Raw genomic sequence first — 19,423 nt, forward strand, 5'->3', positions numbered from 1 at the left:
ACCCCATTTTCCACACCTCCCTTCACTCATTACCCCTCATTGCTTATTTTTCCCCAATTGCATTTTAGCTGCTTAACATTTTGATGCCTAGATTTTAGTTTGAATGTAGGACTTAATTAAAGGTTAGGCTAAAACCAAGAGAGTTATTGCAAGGAGTAATTTATTTTTATTATTAACACTGATACCAAATAAACATGACTTTAAACATTCATCTCTGAATTTTAGTATAGGTCTGAAAGTCTATCATAACTGGTATGATTTTTAGATTTTTTTTTTTTTTTTTTTTTTTGTTACCTCCCCCATTACCCTTCACAAAAGACCAAATTACCCCACTTGGGGTAATTTACCCCAGGTTGGGAACCCCTGGTGTAGAGTCACCTGGAGGCAGAAGGAAGAGGAAAGAATGAGGGAAAGAAAGACAGAAGAGGGAGTGTAAAGTCACCCGTAGGCAGAAAGATGAGGACAGAATGAAGGAAAGATAGACAAAAGGGGATGGATGGAAAGAAGGATGGAGGAGAGGAAAGAGCCGACACCCGAAAGCAGCACTACATCAAGTGAGTGGATGGTGAGTGCCCCCACCTACCACAAATCACACTAACCAAGTACTTAAATGCACTCTCATTATCCATTTCCTCATCATCCAACCTTACTGTACATTCAGTGACTTCAAAGCTGTTTCCTATGTATACAAGAGTAATCCCTCCACTGTCCGATGTAACAGAGCCACAGTTATGTCCAGAAGGTGGGACAGTCCAGATAGTGGGCCTCTGCCTCCTGGACTGGCACTTATGGACCCTAACCCAGCCTAACATTGAAAGCCATCTAAATAACTCCATACCGGACATGCATATCACCTATTTAAGACCCTACTCATACCAATAATGAACATAAAGCATGAAATAAATGAAAAGGAACCAGAGAATGAGGAATTAGAAGTGAGTATGGAAAATATTTAGTGTACAGAGTACTTACAGCAAGTCTGTGGCCACCTTCTCAAAGGCTCTGGCAGTGGTGAAAATGCTCTTGAAGCACGTTCAGTAATTCAGTGTTGCTCTACACTTAATTCTTTGCACTGTGAGTTATAATTGTTTAACACTGCGCATTCTGTTCTTCATTGCGCCATGCCAGTTTCAACCACCAATTTCATCTGCCACTTTGCACTTCACACTTAATCCTTTGCACTTTAAATTCTAATTTCTTAACACTGCACAACACTGTAAATTCCCATGTGGTCTAGTGGCGAGGTATTGCAGTTTATTCACTGTTTATTCACAAAAAAGAGCACGTGCAGCATCCACTGCGATGAACATCTACTCACGACGGTTAGGCAGTAACTGGTGAGGGAGGAGGAAGGAAGGGCTGAAGGGGCCGTGCATAAACACAGCTGCTCGGCACTGCCCACCAATTTCAAATTGCGAGTGGGAAAAAATTAGGATTTTGGGGAGATTTTTTCTTTTTTTTGGCCATTTTTGGGTTCCGAAGGTCCAGGCCTACAATGTCCGGTAAGTTGGGAGTCCGGATAGTGGATGTCCGAATAGTACAGGAATTACTGTATAGCTGTATCTATGCATCTCCTGCCAGATGCCTCAGTCCCATTAGGGGTGACAACAAACAAATCACTTCCATGTCACTCTCTCCTCTGTCATTTGGTTGCCCTTCCTCCAACTTACACCCCCCCTCCACTCTCATATACAGTAATATCTTGATATACGATACCCCTAGATGCCATACCCCAGTTTAACAATGGTGGTAGAAATACCACCATATCCTGCCCAACCATGGCCAAACCACGATTTATGATGGGTTTTGATTTTTTTTACCAATTTTGATACTTTAGACTAAAATTGTGTGTTTAGGTTGATTTATAAACTGTTTTGAGATGTTAATTAATGTGTTTTAGCCATAGGTGGGTTGAACATTGTCATTTTGGGGTACAGTTTACTAAGCTTGATTTTTTCCAGACTTATATTTGACGGTTTTCAGATTTTATTTGTTGGTTTTAGTGAGTTATTTACAGGTGTTAGGCTTAGGTTAGCTTTCTTGACAGCTGTTAGGCCCTTTAGACTGGCTTTAAACTTGTTTTTGGGCTCATTTGGGTGGGTCTTGGGCTTGGTTTAGGAGGAAACCCAAGGCTGGTAAACGCTCCACATTACTTTACATGTTAAAAGTACTCCGATATATGATACCCCACCTAACAATGGGGTTTTACCTGACCAATTACATTGTTAAACCAGGGTATGCCTGTATCTCTCCACTCCATCACCAATATCAAACTTGGTCATCTGATATCAAGGGCAACTGTCTTGCAGTATACTAAAATAAGATAATCATGGTACTTATCCTAGACAGCTTCGCAGGGGCATCTGCTTGAGTGCTGTGGCTGGGTGGTGAAGTACTGTACTGTGTGTTATCAGAAAAGTCATGGAATGTCAGCATGATGGCTTAACTGCAGCAAGACTATGGCATGGATTCACTCACATATTTATATATATATACCGGTATTTATGTATATATATATATATATATAAGTACATCCCCTAGAACGTGCCTACATGGGCGGCAGAGGACGTCACATACTAGGAATTCGCGTACTGTGAATACATACTCTTATGGGAAAAATTACATATGGGCAGCACCCCTCTTCATGGGCAATCCCTGAGACGCCTTTTAGACCTAAGTATTGTACTATACAGGGAAACTAAGACATACTACCTAAGATAAAGTTAACCTACAAGATCATGGCTTTACTAGGTACAGTAAAATATCAAATTTCGATGGGCATAAGTACAGTAGGATCTCACCAATAACGCCTAATTGGTGCCAGAAAAATGTCGTTATTAGCGAAAACGTTATTTGCGTGACATTAAAATACATGTATAAAGGGTTTATTGGTGCCTCCACTCCAGGACTTTTATCCACTTTTCCCACCTGGAGTCCTCTATCACTACTTTTTTTAGCAGAAATAGTAAGATTACTTATTAAATCATCATGAGTAATATAAAACTCACCTTAATGGAGTTATGAGGTGTTTGGTATGATGATTGTTTCGAGGCTCGTGCATAGATGCTACTGCATCGTACCCCCTGACCCCCTGCTGGCCTCGTCCCCACTCCTGCCTCTCACGCCAGGGTCACCCACTTCCATCAACACTTCATCAAACCCCATAAAGTCAAAATCTTCAGAAAAGTCCCCAATGTCATCAGTGTCATCATCTACTCAACCCTTCTCTGTTGTTCTTCCTCGGCTGGCTAGCTTTGTGAAAGAGAGTGAGTGATGAATGACTGATGGTGGGCATTCATTTGATCGTGATACTGTTTCTGGTATTTTCTTGAAATCTGATTTACAAGTCCAATCATTAGTCATTAATTCTGATGGCTGCTCTCTCTCTGTCTCAGCAGACTTGAGTTGCGGCTGGAGTGCTGACCAGGCACGTTTAATGGTTGCCAATGTTGTATTATTCCAGGCACTGATGAAGAAATTTACGGCCTGTTGAATGTTACATTTCTTCCAGAATGCAGCAACAGTCATTATGTCAGGGGTTGCAGGTATGCCAGGTGGCACAGGTGAGTCATGTGGGGCTGCGGAGGTGGAGGGGGAGGCAGTGGGCGAGTCAGGGGAGGTGGCAAGGGGAGGATCCTCCATCTCCTCCTTGCTACTGCTCACATTTTCGGCGATTTCCTTCATCTTTTCTCGTTTGTCTGTTTCATTCCTCATCTTTATATGGACATTTTTGCACTATAACAACTTGGCATTCATGAAATAACCGTTATTCAAGTGAATCCAAACGTTATTATAGAAACTGGGTATCTATTCTAACTTACCGTTATTGCCAAAAACGTTATTGTCGAAATCGTTATTGGTGAGATCCTACTGTACCTAAAAATCACCGCAAAATTCAAATAATCGAAATTTAAACTGAACTTCGTATGGGAAAAATTAGTTTGGGTCCGAGGCCTCCAAACCTAACTCCCTAAAAATCATGATTTTTTGCCTACACCTCCTGTAAACTTTATGAACTATAATTGTGGTTAAGTAACTGTAGTTCTGCATTGTAATGCCATACTGTCAGCAAGTGTATACTTGATGTATTTCTGCCTTTTCCTGTATTGCCATTTCTCCTTTGGCTGTGAAGATTTAAGAGATGCCAGGCTGCTCTCGTACATTACCACTGCTACCCAAAGAACCACTCTTGCCTGCCATCTTGAAACAGGTAAATTGTGACGAAAATACAAAGAAAATACATACAACTAAACTGCAGTGAAATGTATGTCCACATATGGAAGGTAAAGGCTGAAAGTGCAGCACTTAACTGTAGAGGGCTGCTGGCAGGACAGTCGCAAGATGGCCGCCGACAACAGAGCATCGCCTTGCACATGGCTTGTTGTTGGTGATGCCTACTCCCATCTGGGAGCTCTTGTCCTTAACCCCTTAACTGCGGGGCGTCACGAAAGTGACGGTTGGGAGCAAGGGATCATACCGCGGGGCGTCGCTTTTGTGATTCTGTGTTATTTTGAATTCACCCGGGCTTCCAAGTGGGGGCTTATATCATCTATCAGTACTGCCAATGTCCAACACTAGTCAGCACTCCTAATCACATCTGTACTCCCATCCATTGTTGACAATTTAGCCATTTCTCCCTGTTCTTGACTTCCCTCCCTACCCCCCCCTCCATTACCCTATCCCCTCGCCTGCCCGGCCGTGCTACGCAAAGTAAATCTTCCCTGGAATTTTTCACTGATTTCATCCATTGAAATAAGCCCTATGCCCTATTCTTATACCAAATAATATATACAAGAAAGAAATAAGGTAAGTGAGAGTGCCTTACACCTGGAATTGGCTAATTATCACCTGACAACACCTCACGTGCACTCGTTCGCTAATTTTCGCTGTTTATTTCCCCTTGAAATATGCCGTATAATCTATTTTCGTAATAAATATACTGTACATATAAGGAGGGAAGAGAGAAGCCTAAGTGATATTTACATTCACCTGGAACTACCTAATTTATAATGTATTGTCTAGATTTCCTGCCAATCATTTCACTGCTATATATAGCTGTTTCAAGAGGCTAACACTGGGAGTACCGATTTCCCTAGGTAGGCCACCACCCCAGCCCACCCTTATCAGTTCACTCTCATCTTCCAGTGTGGAGGTACGTCTGTTCGCTCTTGCTGACTTCAGGGACTTTTCACCCCCATGCAAAGGGCCCTGTGACCTTTACCCCCTACTAAACCTCGTGTGGAAAGAGGTAAAGGGCTGACAATTGATAAAAGAGTGACTACGATCTTTCTATTGAGTAAAACAGTGCAAGTGGAATTGTAAATAATGTGTAAATAATGTGTAAACAGCAAGTGAAAGTAATGAATGTGAATATACGTGAACAGTGGAAAATAGTTTTATAAGTTACTTCAAGTGACAGTGCATAACACAGTGTAAATAAAATAGAAATGTAAATAACGTAAATAAAATAGAGAACGTAAATAGAAATGTAAATGAGTAGTATTATAAGAATATGAGTACATACCCTAGGAGTAATGAAAGTGAAAGTTTCACTCTAGCATGTCTGAATACTATGAGTTATGAGAGTGAAACTGAAAGTGACAGATTCACTCTCAATGCTAGTATACAGGACGAGAAAGTGAATGCTACGTATTTTACTGAAAGAAATTGAATCTCTACAGTGACAATAAACTAATACTACTGAAGGAAACTTATGGATAAAGACTGTAGATATATATAAGTGTTATATAGTAATAGAAATATAAAGTGTGAGAGGTTTTATGAATAATAAATGACAGAGTACCAAGAGTGAACTAGCGCAAGTGCGACGGTCAGACACGCTCGTAATTTTCATTGCTTTCACAGTGGTTTTTTTTTTTTTGGAGTATGGATCCCAAACTACTTGAAAATCATAGAATAGTGTTTATAGTGTTAATATCTGGCTGTGGTAATCATATTACGGGTTGTCGGGAAGTGTAAAGTGGAGACTTCGTCACCCAACTTCAGAGGTCTCCACAAGTCCTACTGTAACCGACGAAGGCTCAACAAACATTCCAAGAGAAAGCTGAAGGTATGTGCCATAAGCATATATAATTTTAATATTCTAGGACTAATAACTGGTTTTTGGAAAATATTTTTTGAGAGTCTGTCGGAGCCCGAATAACCCCGCGGCACATGCAAAACATTGGTAAACATGCCCGCGGTGTAGGGGTTAAACAACATGACTATTTTTTTTCTCAGTCTCTGTTGTTCATTTCTATGTTGCGCCTTATATTCATAATTACCGTACTTCTCTTCATTTCAGTATTCTGGCTACTGTATTTGTTAACACTTGTAATTCATTTTGTTTTAGTATTTTTACTATTGATTCTCTTCCTTTAATTTCTCTTGTTATATCTTTGAGTTATTAAAGTACTGATTAATTAATAATAAGTATATATAGAATGACGGGGAATCGTCCAGGGTGCAAGTTGTCCTTACGGGAAATTGTCCATGTTTTGACAGGGAATTATCTGACAGGCAAATTGCCTTGACGGTGAATTGTCTCAGAACCATATCATCGTATGCTTCATATACTGTATGAATAAATGATGTTGATTTTCATTTTCTTCCTGACACATGTCTATCTATCTATCTATAGCCCGACGCCCTAATCCCGCAAAGGGTGGCCGCAAACGAAACCCCTCCAAGTCGCTCTGTCACCCACCATTTGACTACCCTCCCCCCAACTCACCCCCCCCTCCCTCATATACCTCTCAACTCCATCCCTCCACCTCATCCTCGGTCTATCCCTCCCTCTCCCTCCTTCCACCTCACCTACATACACCCTCTTAGTCAGTCTTTCATCCTCCATTCTCTTCACATGTCCAAACCACCTCAGTGTATTTCTCCTAATCTTCTCAGCCACAACCACATCCACCCCACAACATTCCTTCACTTCTTCATTCGTCAACCTGTCCCTCCACGTCACTCCACATGCTCCTCTCAAGTAACTCATTTCCACTGCTCTCACTCTTGACTTGTTCCCCTCTTGCAAGGTCCACACCTCACTACTATCATGCAGTGACTTCTTAACTTCCATACTCACCTCCCTATTTCTCATCACTGCTTTCAGTGTACCAACAACCTTCTTTCCCTGCTGTACCCTTTCATGCACTTCATCCCCTAATGTTCCATCCTTACTCATCATACTACCCAAGTACTTGAATGCACTCACATTCTCCATATCCTCACCATCCAACCTCGCTGCACACTCTGTGACTTCATTCCTCTCAAACACCATAACTTTACTTCTGTTTACATTAACTTTCAGATTCCTCTTCCTACACACTGTCCCAAATTCATTCACCAAACCTTGCAACTCCCATTCATCTTCACTCAACAATACTGTATCATCAGCAAACAGCAACACCGAAATCTTCCAAATCTCACCCTCATTCATTAGAGCCACCCCTCCCTCCACTGCCCTACCTTGCACCTCCTTTACAACCCCATTCACGTATATATTAAACAGCCATGGAGACATCACACAACCCTGTTTCAGTCCCACATTGAGATCAAAGAACTCACTCAGCTCACCATCCACTTGCACAGTAGCCCTAGCTCCCTCATACATACTCTTCACAGCACTCAACAATTTCCCCTCCACTCCATATATTCTTAATACCTTCCACATACCTTGCCTATCTATTCTGTCATAAGCTTTCTCCAAGTCCATGAAGGCAGCATACACTTTCCTTCCCTTCTCTAGATACTTCTCCACTAAACATCTTAGAACAAATATCTGATCTACACACCCTTTTCCCTTCCTAAATCCCCCTTGTTCTTCTCCAACTAGCTCCTCTGTCATATGCCTAACCCTATCAATGAGTATTCTACCATATATTTTACCAGTCACACTAAGAAGACAAATACCCCTATGGTTACCACATACTTCTCTCTCCCCTTTTCCTTTGTATAAAGGAACAATTATACCTGATTTCCAGTCCTCTGGAACCCTTCCCTCTTCCCAAGCCAATCTACACAACTTCCATATCCACTCCACAACAATCTCACCCCCATACCTAAGCATTTCACAACACACTCCATCAATTCCTGGGGCCTTTCCCAACTTAATCTTCTTCATCGCTTCCACTACTTCCGCCCTACTGATCTCTTCCTCCCTCCTCTCATCTCTTTTTCTCCCAGCCATTCCCCAACCACTTATACTCGTACTGCTCTCACTCTCTACATTCAATAAAATCCTCAAAGTGCTCCTTCCATCTCCTCGATTTTTCTCTCTTCACCAACAATCTATTATTCCTATCTTTCACTCCCCTACTATTTCCCCTTTCACACTGCCTTACTTTCTTTACCTCCTTCCAAAACAATTTCTTACTCTCCCTCCATTTCGCACTCAGATTCCTCCCAAACTCTTCATCCACTTTCTTCTTACTCTCCTTCACCAGTCTCTTAACCTCCCTTCTCCTGCTCACATATACCTCTCTCTTCTCTCTCTCATCTTCTCCCCTACCTCTACTCGCTAACCATTCACTATATGCCTTCTTCTTTTGTTCCACAGCTCATTTCACCTCATCATTCCACCATGCTGTTTTGTTATATCTTTGATTTATACAATATTAGGTTAAGCTCATACTTTTTCTTATAATTTTTCTTCACTTCTAGCATTTTGGTTCGCATCAAAAATATTATCTTTTCTTGTTTTGGTTAGAGTCTAGCCCTGACAGCACATGTCACATACAATATTAGGTTAGGTTCATACTTTTTCTTATAATTTTCCTTCACTTCTAGCATTTTAAACATAATAATCTCCACTCCATTTTATATACGCATGCATTACTCTCGAAACGTCTACATTTTATGAGTATACTCTCGACAGGCAACAGTTGCTAACTCAGACATCAAAACATGAAGAGTTGTCTCACATTACATAACACTAAATCATTTACCATTCGAACTTAAACTACATAATTTAACGAGCAGTCATTTAAATAAAACATTATTGTTACATCCCAGTCCCCACACTGCCACAGGCTCCAACAGCAGTAGTACAGTACAGGAAGGACATTGCCCAGCAAGTTGTTCTTCCTATGATCAGCCTTGAGGTGTACAGTACACAAGATCAGCTGAGGCAAAAATAAACACTGGCTTCTTAAAGTTCACTGTCTTTATTTTCCAAGTAATTCCACTTAATGGTTTTCAACTTCTCTTCAATGTTCTCACAAGCACTTAAGCTATACACACTTTACCGATTGCAGTTACACTTAATGTTTAACAGCCCTTCACAGTTAGTACACTTAACGCTTGCTAACACTTCACTTATTACATAAGTATTGATAATAATCTTCACTGACAGTAATTACACTTAATACACTTCACTGTCTTCTCAAGATCCAATGATATACAAACTTCAATAACCCGTCACTGTTTGCCACTGTTCTCACATGTACCGAAAGTATACAATCTTCACTGACACTACACTGCATTACACTCAAACCAAAACCAACTTTACTTCACTCAAACTGACCGGAAACCCAACTAAACTTGTAATAATCTCTACTCCATCTTATATAAGCTTGCATTACTCTCGAAACATCTACATTTAACGAGTATAATCTCGATGAGCAACAGTTGCCAACTCAGACACATCAAAACATGAAGAGTTGTCTCACATAACATAACACTCTAAATCATTTACCATATGAACTTAAACTACATAATTTAACAAGCAGTCATTTAAATAAAACATTATTGAGAAAAAGCACATTAAATTAATGCATAACTTATGAAATAACTACGCTCACAAACAGCTGGCTAACTGGCAACTCTGACTCGTACCGATATGGAACTACTGTACACGAAACTCCGAGAAGGTACGAGACTACATAACTGACAAATCTCCCTTCATAACAATATTATCTTTGCTTGTTTTGGTTGGAGTAGAGACTACCTAACTGGCAAATCTCCTTCATAACGATATTATCTTTGCTTGTTTTGGTTGGAGTAGCGACTACCTAACTGGCAAATCTCCCTTCATAACAGTATTATCTTTGCTTGTTTTGGTTGGAGTCTGGCCCTGAAAGCATCGAAATACACGACTTTGCATCGAAAAGTAGGGTAGGCAGACCACTAAAAATGCATCAAAATTTGATTCATCGAATTCTAACATTCAATGTAAGAGGAGCGAATGATGAGGTGAAAGAGAGAGGGAGATTGTCCAGGTGCTTGAGGGTGCGAAAGTGGATGTATGTGGAATAATTGAAACAAAATGGAGAGGAGAAAGTGTGAGAGAATGGGAGTATGGATGGGGTATATGTGCAGGAGTAGGTGAGAATGAGAGGGAAAAGGAAGGAGTATGCATAGTTGTGAGTAAAAGATGGAAGAAGAGCATAAGACAGTATGGATCAGTTGGGTCAAGGATTGTGTGGGTAAAGTTGAAAGTTGGAATACAAATGTGGGCGATTGTGTGTGTGTATGCGCCAACGCAAGATCGTGCTAGAAGAGTGAAAGAAGAGTTCTGGACAAATGTGGAAGTGTGCATGGAAAAGTTTGGAAGGAGTGAGAGAGTGTTTTTGATTGGTGATATGAATAATAAAGTTGGTAATGTGAAGGTGGATGGAATAGTTGGTGAGTGGGGTGTGCCTGATGAGATAGATGAGAATGGCAGTGCGTTAGTGGACATTTGTGCTGGGAGGGGGTTGGTGATAGCCAATACCCTCTTCAGGCATAAAATGATCCACAGGTATACATGGCGAGTGATAAGAAGGGTGGGTGGTGAACTGAATGAAAGGAAGGCAATGATTGATTATGTGTGTGTGGATGAAAGGATGCGAAGATGTGTAAAGGATGCAAGAGTGTATAGAGGTTGGGGGAGTGGACTTTCTGACCACTACTTGGTGGTGGCCAGAATTAGAATGCAAGTAAGATGGAGGAATAGAAGAAGGGAAAGACGAGAGGAAGGAGTAGTTGCAAGGAGAGTGGAAAGGTTACAAGAGGATGAGAAAAAGGCAGAGTATAAGAGAGAAGTGGAGGAACGATTGGGCAAATATGAATTGGAGCAGATGGGAGACGTGGAAGGTGTGTGTAAGATATTTACAGAAGAAATATGTGCAGCATGTGATGTGGTGTGTGGAAGGAAGAGAAGACAGAGGGGGGTGCAAGGAACAGCATGGTGGACTGAAGAGGTGAAAGAGGCTGTGGCACAAAAGAAGAAAGCATACAATGAATGGATGCGAAATAGGGGCGTGGAAGAAGTTGAGAGGCGGAAGAGAGAGTTATATGTGGAAAGAAAGAGAGAGGTGAAAAGATTAGTAAGAGAGAGTAAGAAGAGAGTGGATGAGGAATTTGGAAAGAATTTGAGTGTAAAGTGGAGGGACTGTAAGAAAATGTTCTGGAGAGAAGTGAAAAGAGTAAGACAGGGTGGAAGTGAAGTTAGCAGGGGAGTGAAAGATAAAAATGGTAGATTGCTAGTGGAGAAGGGAGAAAAAGTGAACAGATGGAGAGAACACTTTAAGGAATTGTTGAACATAGAGGATGGAAGTAATGCGAGTATAAGTGGCTGGGGAATGGCTGGGAGAAGGAGGGAGGTGAGAAGACAGGAAGAAATCAGTAGGATAGAAGTTGTGGAAGCAATGAAGAAAGTTAAATCGGGGAAAGCTCCAGGAATTGATGGAGTGTGTGGTGAAATGCTGAAGCATGGGGGAGAGATAGTAGTAGAATGGATGTGGAAGATGTGCAGATTGGCCTGGGAGGAAGGTAGAGTCCCGGAGGATTGGAAGTCAGGTATAATTATTCCCTTGTACAAAGGAAAAGGGGAAAAAGAAGTGTGTGGTAATCATAGGGGCATTTGTCTTCTTAGTATAATAGGAAAAGTGTATGGTAGGATACTTATAGACAGAGTTAGAGAAAGAACAGAGAAACTAGTTGGAGAAGAACAGGGAGGCTTTAGGAAGGGAAGAGGTTGTGTAGATCAGATATTCATTCTGGGATCTTTAGTGGAAAAGTTTCTAGAGAAGGGAAAGAAGTTGTATGCGGCTTTCATGGATTTGGAGAAAGCATATGACAGGGTGGATAGACAAGGATTGTGGAAAGTGTTAAGAATATATGGAGTAGATGGGAAGTTGTTGAATGCTGTGAAGAGTATGTACGATGGTGCAAAGGCTGCAGTGCGTGTGGATGGTGAACTAAGTGAATTTTTCTCTTTGAAAGTTGGTTTGAAACAGGGATGTGTCATGTCTCCATGGTTGTTCAATCTGTACATGGATGGGGTAATAAACGAGGTACAAGGTAGGGTAGTGGATGTTGGAGTGGCCCTGGTGAGAGAGGACAGTGTTTGGAAACTCCCTGTACTGTTGTTTGCAGATGATACTGTGTTTTTGAGTGAAGACGAAGGGGAGCCGCAAGGCTTGGTGGATGAGTTTGAGAGAGTGTGTAAGAAACGGAACCTAAAGGTGAATGTAGGGAAGAGTAAAGTGATGGTCTTCGAGAGAGGTGAAGTTAGTGAATGTACAGCGAGGTTGGATGGTGAGGAATTGGAAAATGGTAGTACGTTTAAGTATTTGGGTAGTGTGATGAGTAAGGATGGAGGTTTGGAGGGTGAAGTGCTTGAAAAGGTACAGCAGGGAAGAAAGGTTGCTGGTTCTTTGAAAGCAGTGATAAGAAACAGGGAAGTGAGCATGGAAGTGAAAAAGTTACCACATGACAGTACAGTATTGTGATACCAACTCTAACGTACGGAAGTGAAGCTTGGACATTGTTGGAAGGACACAAGTCAAGAGTGAGAGCAGTGGAAATGAGTTATTTAAGAGGAGCCTGTGGAGTCACGTGGAGAGACAGGCTGACGAATAAGGATATAAAGGAGCATTGTGGTGTGGATGTGGATGTGATAGGAAGCATTATGAGGAACACACTGAGGTGGTTTGGCCATGTGGAGAGGAGGGAGGGTGAAAGACTGACGAAGAGAGTGTATGTGAGTGAGGTGGAGGGGGGAAGAAGGAGGGGGAGGCTGAGGATGAGATGGAGGGATGGGGTGGAGAGGTATATGAGAGAGGGGGGTGTGAGTTGGGAGCAGGGCAGTGAAATGGCGGGGGACAGGGCGACTTGGAGGCGATTTGTTTGTGGCCACCCCAAACGGGATTGAGGCGTCTGGCAATAGATAGATAGAATTCTAAACTGTCAAAATTTGAGATTTTACTGTAAATCACTGGTGGTAGATGGTGGCGACCATCATCTACTCACTTGATGTAGTGCTGCCTACTTCTTCTTTAGCCTTTACCATTCTTTTTCTGTGCCTGCCCTCCTCTCTTCCTATATCTCCCATCTTTCCTTCACTTCTTATTGCTCTTCTTTCCTTTACAAGTGGCTTTACATTGAATGACAAGCCATATGGTTGCCTGTAAGCCAAGAAACCATTTACAACGCTGGGTGGTAACCATATAACCAACCCATACGTGCTCCCTACGTGTCAACAAGTGGGGTGGTGGAGGATTAGTGCCCCTCCCCGTAAAACCGATAACTCAAAGTCAAATGGCCACCCCTTACGGGATTATGGCGTTTGGCAATAGATAGATAGACAGACCTTTACCTGTTATCGCTTCCGGGGGGGGCAATGTCACGTACTCGGGGTAACCCCGGATTTGGGCCACTCTTCGCTGCCTGTCTTGCTTACAAGGGGTTCAATTTGTGTACTAATAAAAAATACACTAAAATAGAAAAAAAAATAGGTCCTCGTGTACATGGGGGATCGTGTACTCGGAACTCGTATACTGTGGGGATGTACTATATATATATATATATATATATATATATATGTACTATATATATGTACTATATGTACTATATATATGTATATATATGTATATACCCTGTATATATAAAAGAAGAGAGAGAGAGAGAGAGAGAGAGAGATTCACCTTAGTAGTGATGGTGGTCTCGAAGAGGTCTGTGTGGTAGCAACTTTTTTTTTTTTTTTTTATGTGTCTGACTCTGGGCATAGGCTTCACAGCCTGCTACCAAGGCCCAGTAGTCCTCCTGCATACCACACACCTCTACATGTCATCACTCCGGCACTAACACCCACTGTCCATATTGAATACATGCTAGGGCTGTCTCATACAGGACTGGTGTATTGGTACTCGTATTAGCGGGGGTATTTTTACGACATGTCGGCGGGTCTTCTGGTAGATCAGTAAAGTCTGAGTGAATGAAATTCAAATCCTTAAACTGTCCCCTGCCCCAGCGGGGATTTGAACCTGGGTCCAGTAAGACTGCAGGCCACCTCTCTACCGACTGAGCCACCGCCTCCCCTGAAGTCCGTTACCATCACCAATGGACAGTATGACAGAGAGACAGATAAACTGATTGTCAGACACAGACAGACAGACAGACAGATGGATGGATGATCAAACAGACAGATGGATGGATGATCAGACAGACAGAGACAAACAGACAGATGGATGGATGATTAGACAGATAGACAGACAGACAGACAGAATAAGAGATAGATAGGAAAACAGAAAGACACACATAAACAGTTAGGCAAACAGATAAACAGAGACAGATAGATATACAGATAGACAGACAATGACATAGTACTTACCTTAACAATGATAGACAGACAGACAGACAGACAGATGGATGGATGGATGATTAGACAAACAGACAGACACACAAACAGACACATGAATAGATGATTAGACAGACAGACAGACAAACTGATTAACAGACAGACAGGGAAACAGAAAGACAGATACATAAACAGGCAAGCAAACAGAGGTGGTCTGCAGTCCTAATGGATCCAGGTTCGAATCCCAGCCGGGGCAGGGAACAGTTTAAGGATTTCAATTTCATTATAGCAGACTTTACTGATCTACCAGAGGACCTGCTGACATCATGTAAAAATCACCAGTCCAGTATGAGACAGCCCTAGCATGTACAGTATTCAATTTGGACAGTGGATGTTAATGACGAAGTGGTGTCTGGTATGTAGGACAACTAATGGGCCTTGGGAACAGCGCGTGAAGCCTATGCCCGCAGTCAAACACATAAAAACGATACGAAAGACTGGCACAGATATAGTATTGTACTTACCTTAAAGGTGACAGACAGAGACAGACAGACAGACAGGCTGATAGATAGTAATTACCTTAGCAGTGATGGTGGACACGAGGAAGGCTGGGTGGTGGTCGTTGGCATCAGTTACTGTAACAGACACACGGGCAAAATCGGCATTTTCTCGTCGTCCTCGATCACGGCAACTTACTGTCAGCTCATGTACACCACAAACCTCCCTGTAGACACATGTCATTACATATGTACACAGAGATATATAATATGAGAAATACTAGATTCAACATACACAGATTCTCTCTCTCTCTCTCTCTCTCTCACACACACACACACACACACACACACACACACATCTATATGAAATTAGAAACTGGAGAGAATGGCAAGAGAGGTATGGCAGTAGTGTATTTTCCCCCAAAGACAAGAGCATGGAATGATGATGAATACCAGGAGATGCTATCAGATATGGCTAGTTACAGTGGGGTCTCTTTTATCCGAAACTCTTTTAACCGTAAAATGTCATTAACCATAAGTTTTACTAAAACGTTCTCATTTTGATTAACCGCAAAAATCTGAAATCTCTCCGAAAATTCAAACATGGTGGGCTTGTTTCGCGCCACTAGCGTTACTTTACGGTTGCTCCGCTAGTCAACTGAGCGAGCGTTGGTTGCGCCAGCCCCCATTCACCACCTCGGAAGATTTGGATGATGTGGGAGATGATGTGGAAATGACTGAATAAGGAAACAGAAAACATGAAAAAACAATTAGGTTTAAGACTTTATATGTTCGAATTGCTTACAGTGAATTACGTAATTGTTTTGGTGAAGGTTTATTGAAGTTTATTTGAGTGAAGATTTATATAAGTTGACAGTTTCTATTACAGTTACAAAAGTGCAATTACATATGTAGTTACTACAGTGTATTATGTGTTTTGGTGATGGTTGAGTGGCTTTGGGGGAGCTGGTGGTGGTGGTGGGCAACACATCGCCAGAAATATTTGATGGGTGAGTACTATAATGTTCCCTTGTATCCTACATATTAGTACAGTATCTTTTATCTGAAAAAATCGATTAAACGAAACTTTGAAAGTCCCATGATTTTCGGATAAAAGAGACTCCACTGTATTTACAAAAAATAATTGAGAAAAGCAGCAATATAATTTTGGTGGGTGACTTTAACTGTAAAGAGGTGAACTGGGAGTAACAGGACTCAGGAGGCAGCGTAGATTCGTGGGACACTGTTTTATTAAATGTAACAATGAATAATGTGATAACGCAATGGATCAAAGAAGAGACACGGTTCCAAGGTGAGGACACACCAGCAAGATTACACTTACTGTTTACCAAAGGAAACGATGTAATAGAATCTCTGAAATGTGTTCTATAGGAAAAAGTGATCATATGGTCTTTGAGTTCCATATGATAATAGGGAACGTTGAGCCAAGAGACGAGCTTTATAGGCAGGGAAGATACAACTTTGAAAAAGCAAATCTTACAGGATTAAGAAAATTTTTCGAAAATGCAGATTGGAGAATATTCAAACATGAGAGATACAGAGGAAGTGGGATATCTTTCTAGACCTCTATAATTTGGGAGTGGAAAAATTTGTATCAAGAGCATGGGGGAAAGAAAACAGGAAAAACGAGTGGTTTAATGGAAGGAGTATGATAGCAAAAAAAGAGAGAGATAAGGCATGGACCAACTGAAGAAAGAGAGGTAACAAGAGAACAAAGGAAGAATATAAAAGAAACAGAAATGAATGGATGTGGAAGATGTGCAGATTGGCCTGGGAGGAAGGTAGAGTCCCGGAGGATTGGAAGTCAGGTATAATTATTCCCTTGTACAAAGGAAAAGGGGAAAAAGAAGTGTGTGGTAATCATAGGGGCATTTGTCTTCTTAGTATAACAGGAAAAGTGTAGGGTAGGATAGTTATTGAGAGAGTTAGAGAGAGAACAGAGGAATTAGTTGGAGAAGAACAGGGAGGCTTTAGGAAGGGAAGAGGTTGTGTAGATCAGATATTCATTCTGAGATCTTCAGTGGAAAAGTTTCTAGAGAAGGGAAAGAAGTTGCATGCGGCTTTCATGGATTTGGAGAAAGCATATGACAGGGTGGATAGACTAGGATTGTGGAAAGTGTTAAGAATATATGGAGTAGATGGGAAGTTGTTGAATGCTGTGAAGAGTATGTACGATGGTGCGAAAGCTGCAGTGCATGTGGATAGTGAACTAAGTGAATTTTTCTCTTTGAAAGTGGGGTTGAAACAGGGATGTGTCATGTCTCCATGGTTGTTCAATCTGTACATGGATGGGGTAAAAAAAGAGGTACAAGGTAGGGTAGTGGATGTTGGAGTGGCCCTGGTGAGAGAGGATAGTGTTTGGAAACTCCCTGTGCTGTTGTTTGCAGATGATACTGTGTTGTTGAGTGAAGACAAAGGGGAGCTGCAAGGCTTGGTGGATGAGTTTGGGAGAGTGTGTAAGAAACGGAATCTAAAGGTGAATGTAGGGAAGAGTAAAGTGATGGTCTTTGAAAGAGGTGAAGTCAGTGAATGTACAGCGAGGTTGGATGGTGAGGAATTGGAAAATGTGAGTACGTTTAAGTACTTGGGTAGTGTGATGAGTAAGGATGGAGGTTTGGGGGGTGAAGTGCTTGAAAGGGTACAGCAGGGAAGAAAGGTTGCTGGTTCTTTGAAAGCAGTGATAAGAAACAGGGAAGTGAGCATGGAAGTGAAAAAGTTACTACATGACAGTATTGTGATACCAACTCTAACGTACGGAAGTGAAGCTTGGACGTTGTTGGAAGGACACAAGTCAAGAGTGAGAGCAGTGGAAATGAGTTATTTAAGAGGAGCCTGTGGAGTCACATGGAGAGACAGGCTGACGAATGAGGATATAAAGGAGCGTTGTGGTGTTGATGTGGATGTGATAGGAAGCGTTTTGAGGAACATACTGAGGTGGTTTGGCCATGTGGAGAGGATGGAGGATGAAAGACTGACGAAGAGAGTGTATGTGAGTGAGGTGGAGGGGGAAAGAGGGAGGGGGAGGCCGAGGATGAGATGGAGGGATGGGGTGGAGAGGTATATGAGAGAGGGAGGTGTGAGTTGGGAGCAGGGGAGTGAAATGGCGGGGGACAGGGTGACTTGGAGGCGATTTGTTTGTGGCCACCCCAAACGGGATTGAGGCGTCTGGCAATAGATAGATAGATAGAAATGAATACACAAGAATACATAGAGAAGAAGAAAGGAATTTTGAAAAAGTATAACAGACAAATGCAAGGATGAACCTAAACTGTTTTATAGATTTGTAAATGGCAAACTGAAACACAGGGAAGGTATCACCAAACTGAAAGTAGAAGGAGAGGTCCATAAAGATGCGGCAGTGCAAGCTGAAAAAATGAACAAATGTTTCCAATCAGTTTTCACTAATGAAAAGGAGTTTCTGGAATGGGAGGGAGTGATAAGAAATGTACCGGTGATAAAAGATATAAAAGTGGAGGTACAGGAAGCGTATAAATTACTGGAAACTCAAGATGTAAGGAAAGCCCCAGGACCTGATGGAATTTCTAATTGGGTACTGAAGGAATGCAGAGAACAACTGGCGGATAAAATCTGAAGTTTAATTATGTGTTCTCTGGAAGAGGGGAGAGTGCCTCAAGAATGGAAGAGAGCATATGTGGTACCAATTTATAAGGGAGGAAACAGGGAAGAACCCCTGAATTATAGACCAGTGTCTCTAACCAGCATGGTTGCAAAATTGTGTGAAAGAATCCTGAAAGACAGATGGATAAAATATCTAGAAGAGATGAATATTTTGGCTGCATGTCAGTTTGGATTCAGAAGTGGAAGGGCATGTGTTTCCAACTTGTTGAGTTTTTACTCAAGAGTGATTGATGTGGTACAGGAGAGAGATGGTTGGGTTGACTGTGTGTATATACACTTGGAGAAGGCCATTGACAACGTACCCCATAAGAGATTAACGTGGAAACTAGAGTATATAGAAGGACTGAAGGTGAAACTCCTGGAATGGATGAGAGACTTTTAGAGAGACAGACAAATGAGGGCAGTAATAAAGGACAGGATGTCTGGATGGTGGGAAGTAACAAGTGGAGTACCTCTAGGCTCAGTGTTGGTGCCAGTTAATGTTCCTGATTTATGTAAATGATATGGTAGACGGCGTGAACAGTTATGCAAGGCTGTTTGCTGATGATGTAAAGATCCTGAGGAAGGTAGAGGTTGAGGAGGATTGTAAAATGCTGCAGAAGGATCTGGATAGGATACGCGATTGGAGCCGGATGTGAGAAATGAAATTTAACGCAAAGAAATGTAAAATATTGGAAATGGGTAAAGTACCAAAAGGCCATCA

At 41.7% G+C, this 19,423-nt stretch overlaps 1 protein-coding gene across 1 annotated transcript in view; it reads right to left on the minus strand.

The window, feature by feature from the left end:
• Positions 1 to 19,423, minus strand: part of LOC145415452 (fat-like cadherin-related tumor suppressor homolog) — a 693,356-nt gene that overhangs the window by 511,678 nt on the left and 162,255 nt on the right. The window contains exon 12 of the mRNA XM_080284728.1: positions 15,143 to 15,287. Coding sequence (XP_080140854.1) covers positions 15,143 to 15,287 — 145 coding nt within the window. The remainder of the gene's footprint in view (positions 1 to 15,142; positions 15,288 to 19,423) is intronic.

Source organism: Coenobita brevimanus, chromosome 102 (assembly GCF_032717465.1).
Source record: "Coenobita brevimanus isolate Jiangsu-jjx chromosome 102, ASM3271746v2, whole genome shotgun sequence".
Classification (NCBI taxonomy): domain Eukaryota; kingdom Metazoa; phylum Arthropoda; class Malacostraca; order Decapoda; family Coenobitidae; genus Coenobita; species Coenobita brevimanus.